General features: G+C 43.2%; 1 protein-coding gene across 2 annotated transcripts in view; it reads right to left on the bottom strand.

The window, feature by feature from the left end:
• Positions 1-287: 287 nt before the first annotated feature.
• Positions 288-7,016, bottom strand: part of LOC104944675 (serine/threonine-protein phosphatase 6 regulatory ankyrin repeat subunit A-like) — a 25,385-nt gene continuing 18,656 nt past the window's right edge. For both annotated transcript variants that reach the window (XM_010770242.1, XM_010770241.1), the window contains exons 12-29: positions 6,596-6,678; positions 6,449-6,512; positions 6,250-6,318; positions 6,002-6,142; positions 5,393-5,504; positions 5,224-5,250; positions 4,777-4,851; positions 4,439-4,640; positions 4,200-4,287; positions 3,959-4,076; positions 3,057-3,279; positions 2,867-2,954; positions 2,699-2,782; positions 2,440-2,588; positions 2,209-2,291; positions 1,872-1,954; positions 1,692-1,783; positions 288-1,599 (exon numbers count right to left, since the gene is read on the bottom strand). In XM_010770242.1, coding sequence (XP_010768544.1) covers positions 1,301-1,599; positions 1,692-1,783; positions 1,872-1,954; positions 2,209-2,291; positions 2,440-2,588; positions 2,699-2,782; positions 2,867-2,954; positions 3,057-3,279; positions 3,959-4,076; positions 4,200-4,287; positions 4,439-4,640; positions 4,777-4,851; positions 5,224-5,250; positions 5,393-5,504; positions 6,002-6,142; positions 6,250-6,318; positions 6,449-6,512; positions 6,596-6,678 — 2,080 coding nt within the window. In that variant the 3' untranslated portion in view covers positions 288-1,300. The remainder of the gene's footprint in view (positions 1,600-1,691; positions 1,784-1,871; positions 1,955-2,208; positions 2,292-2,439; positions 2,589-2,698; positions 2,783-2,866; positions 2,955-3,056; positions 3,280-3,958; positions 4,077-4,199; positions 4,288-4,438; positions 4,641-4,776; positions 4,852-5,223; positions 5,251-5,392; positions 5,505-6,001; positions 6,143-6,249; positions 6,319-6,448; positions 6,513-6,595; positions 6,679-7,016) is intronic.

The raw sequence follows: 7,016 nt of genomic DNA, 5'->3' as shown, positions 1-7,016 counted from the left end.
ACCCCCATTGCAAGCGGGTCATCCTAAAAAAGGTTTGGGATTGTTCAATTCGATTTTGGAATCGTCCAAAAATTAAGATCTGTGGCAAACATGTTAATGATACTTACATGTTTTGTTCAGCAGGATCGTCTTAAAAAATTAACACCACAAATTACTTTAGCATGTAAATGCAATCGCCAGAATTAAAAGGCTAATGTAAGGTTATAAACAAACCACAGGGTGCAAAATCAAACATTTGTCTTCTGTCAGACATTAACTGAGATAAATCAAAAACGAATATCTTTATTTGTTAATTACTTACAATCTTTACAAACAATGCGCCAGTATTATTCATCTCTGTCTGAAAGTTTCTTGTTCCTAAAAAGGCAATATTTATTAATTTCTCACACACACACACACACACACACACACACACACACACACACACACACACACACACACACACACACACACAGTGTCAGCCACTTTCCTCTGTCTACAGTACAGTACAAAGACATTGAGTAGTTACAGCATTGCAGGTTACAAGTACCTTGAGCCGCTCATTCGGGTCATCAATCAAATCCTGGACCAATCATACACTGAATCTTCCATCCATCTGCTGTCCTCATCAGCTCCCAGGGATTCCATTTCCACTTGGAATAAATTCATAGGATTCAATAATAATTTCCTCTCTTAGGAATTGAAAAGTGGTTCAATAACAATAAAGTGTGCGTGACCGACAGCTGTGACCGTCTTCCATGAAGGCTCTGAATAAAAACTCAAAAGTACAGTAAGGGAAAACAGCTATCAATCTCCTGGTCCCATTACATTTTCCATCTGTTTTTTTCTTTAGACAATTGTAAGAATAAAAGCAGTACACTGAGCTTTTTTCCGGTAGATGCTCTTCTAATAATAGTTGAAGAAAAAACTGTGAAAAGGCTTAAAATCACTCCAGGAAGTATCAGCAAAGAGAAGGAGCTTCATTTCAAAAAGAATAAACAACATTGCTTTACATTGAAAAAGATATAGGCCATGTTACAGACCATACAGTGATGCTGTCTGAGAGAAATGTAGTCCGTATTCACATTATTCTATATTCTAGTACATTATTTTTTACCCCGTGTGACCTTAAGAGAAACATGGTGTAAGACAAGGGGTTCTTTTTAGATTTGAAGAAGCTTATCTAAAAATAATCTGCATGTCTGCTCTATTTCCCGTCTGTTTTCTCTCTTTTAGCTTTTTGTCAGTTATCATTTAAGGCTCCTGAGTGGCTGGCTAGTCTGCCAGTAGTGTAGGGCTCGGTCCAATAGCAGGTATGTCCTCAGTACGTCTCTGAATCTGAGTCATTCAGTTCATCTTCCCCGGTGATGGAAGACAGCAGGCGCTCCGGTCTGCAGTAGGAGGCGTGGTCCGGCCTCAGAGGGGGAAGAGAGTCAAAGGCCACGCCTTTAGAGACGTGGTTGTTGGTGGGGTGGTGGTTGATGACTGTGTGAGTAAGAGAAAGTGCAGGCAAAGCTGCAATGGTGACCATGGGGGAGGTGGGCATCATGGAGTTGAGGATGAGCGCCAGGCAGTCGGCCACATCTCGGTTAGGAGCGCATGCCAGAGCCGGAGTGTAACCTACGCATAAAAGAAAAATCAAGAAGAAGTTCACGTCTCACTGTGGCAGTATGTGTGAGTAGTGAGGGATGTGCAGTAAAGTGAAATCTGACCGTTCTCGTCCACTGCTAACACACTGGCTCCTTTCCCCAGCAGCTCCTGAACCACCACTGTCAGCCCCTTCTTCGCTGCTACATGCAGCGGCCTGCAACAAGAAGGAGGGTGGGTGAGGTTCAAATAAAAGCAGTCTGAATTAAGCAGATTACCCTGGTGCATCCTGGGAATACTCTTACGTCTGGAGAGCAGTGTTGGTGCTGTTGATGAGGTTCTTGTCGCTGATCTTCTCTAGAATCAACAAGGCACTCGTCTCTTGACCCTGAGAGGTACAGAGAGCAAAGAGGTGACCAATAGTACATGTTGTATACTTCTTCTTTTTAACATGTATATTTAGGGACAGCTCACTAAAAAATGTTTTTATCCTCATTACTATGTGAAATGCACTTTTTCAGCAGCCACCTGATGACCAACACTGAATGGGTGATTAAGAGATTTTTGGGGACATCTTAATCACCAAAAGTCACACTATGGCCAGTCAATACAAAAGCACTTCCTGTCTCTGTGAATTGTTACCTTGCTGCAAGCCAGATGCAATGCTGTGTTCCTGTTTGTATCCTGTAGTGTGAAGTCTGCTTTAGCACTGCTCACCAACATCTCTGTAACACATGAAAGGAGGTGTGTTCATGTCAAAGGTTAAACATTTAAAAAAACTCAAAGATGAAATAACAGTAGAAGAAAAAAAGAGAATCAAACAGAAACAAAAAAAGAAAAAGACAGTGAATCTATTTGTCAGTTTATACTGACCCACAGTATTGGTCTGTCCGTTTAGAGCTGCCATCATCAGCGGTGTGCTGCAAGTGTGTGCATCAACTACGTTTGCCTGAGCACCGTGGCTCAGCAGCAGGGAAACACACTCCACATGGTCGGAAAAAGCTGCAGCGTGGAGTGGGGTCCTATGAAGACACAAACACAGTTGGCAATACAGCAGCAGATCCTGTGCACGTGAACAGCTTTAATAAAAAAAAAAGATGATGTCATGCTAGCTTTTTTTTTTATGTCTCACCTGCCCTTGGGGTCAGTGGAGTTGACGATAGCTGCGCCCAGGGACTCAATTAACATCTCAGCCACTCCCTCATTATCGCTCATACTGAAATACAAAACATACACTGTCAGAAGCTTTCAGACCAGTGCCTATCTACATAAAAACATGAATAGGTACACAACGTCTTACACAGCACAGTGCAGTGGAGTGAAGGGGTTGCCTTTAATCCTCTTGAACACCTCGTGGTCTAACAACACCTCCACACAAGCATCGTATCCTAGAGAACAGATTGAGAAACAAAGAGAGGAACAGATGTGAATACTCCTGCTGTCGCTTCATACGGAACAGTGAGGTTCCTCCAGTGTGTCCCGCTGTGTACCGTTGTAGCAGGCCCAGTGCAGAGGTGTGTAGCCCTGGTTGTCAGTGAGGTGCGTGAGAGTGAGGGAGTTGGTGGGGGTGGCCTGCAGCAGGGCCCCCAGAACCCCCACACGGCCACAGGCGGAGGCCAGGTGAAGAGGGGAGCGGCCCCGGATGTCTTTGACACACACAGCGGCCCCCCGCTGGAGGAGGGCCTCCACACTCTCCTCCTGGCCCGCCACCGCCTGTGAGAGAAAATAAAAAATTGGAAAATATATTTATTAGTATATAGTTGTGATATGTATGGTTCATTTTGCTCATTGATCATCCTCTGTTTAAGGTTTTTTATATAAAAACTAAAGTATTGCCCAAGATACAGTGCATGCAATTATGAAATAAGATGTTGTTTAAAGTATGGTGCTTTCCGTTCTAATGAAAAGGAGCGCAATAGATCAATAAACACACAGCTAGACATGTTTCATGGCCTGCTTGCTCTTTATTCTAGAAGACAAAATGTCTGCCCTAATCCCATTTCCTGAATTGTAGCAATCGACAGGCAGAGGAAACGACAGAGAGCAAAAAGCAAACAGCTTTTCCCCACGCATCTCCCCCTGCTGATTTCAACAAAAAATCATTCATAAATTAAAAATATATTTAGTGTTTTGAGAGTACCATACTACGGCCTGACCTCAGTGCTCTGATTAATAAAAGGAACCTTTGATTTCAAACTGTAGCCTTATGTTGTAGTTATTTAGCCTGAGGGTAGGATTTTGATCTGATGGCCAGAAAGCACATGAGTTACCACCAGAGTACTGCTGCACATTCTACATTTAGATTGGCAGTCGTATCAGGCTCCTTAGATAGAACTGTCCTTAGGGGAATATTCAGGGTTATCATGTCAGTGGAAGTGTGTGAATGTCTCACCCCCCGGTGTAGTGCTGTCCTCCCCCAGCGGTCCTGATGCTCCGCAGTGGCCCCTTGACTGAGTAGAGAGTACACACACTCTGTGTGTCCATTCAGCACCGCCAACATCAGAGGAGTCCTGTACAGGTGGGGAAATATGACAAAACACACATCTTTAAATAAAACTAGTTAAAGTCTTCTCCTCAATGAGAATAATAATAATCGGAGTGAAAGCTAAGCCTTTCTCTCTGCACACACTCACTGTCCGTTGATGTCTTGTACGTCCACATTCATGTTTTGGTCGTTGTTGCTCACGAGCAGACGCAGGCACTCTGGGTGGCCATTCATAGCTGCGGCACACAGAAACACACACATGCTAGAGAAGGACTTTTTTTTCTGAAGCAACAACATTTCTCCACTTTCAAAGGCATAAAATAAACCTCAGTAATGTGGAGTGAAGCATACTGATTTATTTGGCTCTGTGTAACTGTCTATGTTTACCTGCAGCATGTATAGCTGTCTTTTTGTGTGCGTAGTCCCGGGTCATGGGTGAGGAGCCATGGTGCAGCAGCAGTGAGACACACTCCTGGTGACCCTTGGAGCAGGCCAGGCTGAGAGGGGTCCGGCCCTCTGGGCTGAACACATCCACGTCCAGCAGTGAGGACAAGAGAACCTCTAAAGCTCCACAGTGTCCGTGGTACGCCTAAATCAAAGGGAAACACACACCAATAGACACTTCTTTTATGTGTATAGGTATCAGACATGGCATTGAAAGCCTGTATGCAAGAGAGAGACAAACAGCCAAATAAAGACATTCTGAAAACAATCCCTAAACTCACCGCCAGGTGGAGTGGACTGACGGGGGCCTGGCTCTCTGAGTCACTCAGCATGTCTGTTCCTGATGTCTCCATTAACTGAAATAGAGACAAGGTTCCCTTATTATTCATTTTAGAAATAGGTTTGCATGCATTGCAACTCACTGCCGTATGACAGTTGCATAGAACTAAGGCCATGGTCACACTGCTTCATGAGCTCAGTTTGTTGAAAGAGAGAATAGTGGTGTTTGATAAGGTGTGTGCTCAGAGTTTTGAATTAAAAAAATCATTATTTAGAAAGAATGCACGGCAATTGTTATCAAATGCAGAACAAGACGTTGTTTAACAGTAAATGAATCTGCCTACCAGATGATGTAACCACTGATCTGCCCAACAGAGGGAGCCACGTACAAAATCAATCTATGTAAGGGCTCATTGTTTTACAGTGAATCATTGAAATGTCTTTCTTACCACATCAAGAGGTGTCTCACTTGCCATCTGAAAGAAATACAGACAAAGGCTCTTTATGATACCATGAGAAGTGTCCTGCTTCAGATTTCAGCACATGGAAGTGATCACATTTGTTGGCAGTCTGTGGGAAGTGCATCGAATGATCTCTCCGTGCGGCATCTGTACTCACCAGTTCCAGGCAGAGTGTGCGTCCGTACGCTGAGGCATAATGCACTGCACTGTAACCCTGTCCGTCTCTCACTCCTGGGTCAGCATCGTTCCTCAGCAGGTACTCCACACACCTGGCAAACACACAAGGGAGGAAAGAAATGTTTCCAACAGACACTGAGGATCATTTGATACCATTTGCTTTAATCTGGGGTATGCTAAAAAAAAAAAAAATTCATTAAAGAAGTCAAAGTATAGAACATCTCAAAAACATTATGTCATAGTACTGTAAATAATGAAATAAATATCAAAGTATTGTAAGATATAAAAGATGTAACAAATTAAATAAAAAGTATAATATGCCACAAAAAACATAAAATAAAGTGATAGTGAAGTAGCCTTTGCAACTGCTTTTTTGCATAAAAAACATTGTATTTTATGTACACAAATTATTGTATGCCTAGAAAAATATCATATAGTGAGGTATAAAATGATTCAAAGTAAATGTCACAGTATGTATGCTATCAAATAAAGTCATTATATACAGTAGTACCCTATGGCGTAAAATATTTCATTAAAGTAATAACAAAGTATGCCTTTAAAAATCTCATGGTTTAGGATGTTATCTTACTTTCCATCCGTGTCGGCTGCAGCAGCGTAGTGCAGGGGGCTGCAGCCTCTCTGGTCCAGCTCATTGATGCTTGCCCCCGAGCCCACCAAGGCAAACACACACTGGTAGTTACAGTTGGCTGATGCATAGTGTAATGGAGTCCTGGGAGGAACAGAGAGTCAACAGCAGATATTATTAATGCAAGGGAGGACTTCATTCCTTCCCGCTACTCCCTAAGATATGTCTTATTTTAAAGAGGCTTGGCTCACCTCCCAAAGTTGTCCTTCCTGTTAAAGTCTGCTCCTATGTTTAACAGCAGGTTCAGACACTCCAGGTTCCTGGTAAGAGAGGCACATTTAAAAAGTGATGACTGATGTGTAAAATGAAAGGGGATGCTTTTAAATACCAGGAAAAAGGAAGATGCTCAGGTATTAAACAATAAGGATGTGAGCAGGGATGATGACCCACCCTCCAGCGGCTGCAGCATGTAGACAGGTCCTGCCAAAGTCATCGGGAGTGTCTATGTCAAACCCTGCGAGAAAATATGCGATCAGCATCACTTAGGATGTCAACGAGGTGATTCTGGTGACACAAACGGTGTCAGCATGAATGTACCTGAGGACAGCAGCTTCCTGCAGCAATCTGAGAAGCCGCTGAGAGCTGCCAGGTGTAGAGGGAACATCCCATGAATGCCTCTCCTAAAAACATTCAAAACAGAGAGAAGGCAAGTCCCCACAGGAGGGTGAAGTGTGAGAGTGTGGATGCATTTTTGATGACAGATATATTGGATTATCTGGACCTTAAAATCTTCATTCCTGAGATTCTTCCCTTTCCTTTTTGCTTCTTGTATTCAGTGAGAAGACAGACAGAATATAACACCTGAATATAAGCCGCAGCAGCTAAATTGAATGATGTGTACATATATAAGCCGCACTGGACTATAAGCCGCATTGTTTCCCCTATATACAAATAGTGGCGGCGCAGCGCCGCTGCTGAAATATGAGCGCCGCTGCTAGGGAGAGCCAGCCAGGTACCA

Source organism: Notothenia coriiceps, unplaced genomic scaffold (assembly GCF_000735185.1).
Source record: "Notothenia coriiceps isolate Sejong01 unplaced genomic scaffold, NC01 NC01_scaffold00008638, whole genome shotgun sequence".
In the NCBI taxonomy this organism is placed as follows: domain Eukaryota; kingdom Metazoa; phylum Chordata; class Actinopteri; order Perciformes; family Nototheniidae; genus Notothenia; species Notothenia coriiceps.
The sequence above is the reverse complement of the archived record's forward strand: the minus strand, read 5'-3'. Positions and strand labels throughout refer to the sequence as shown.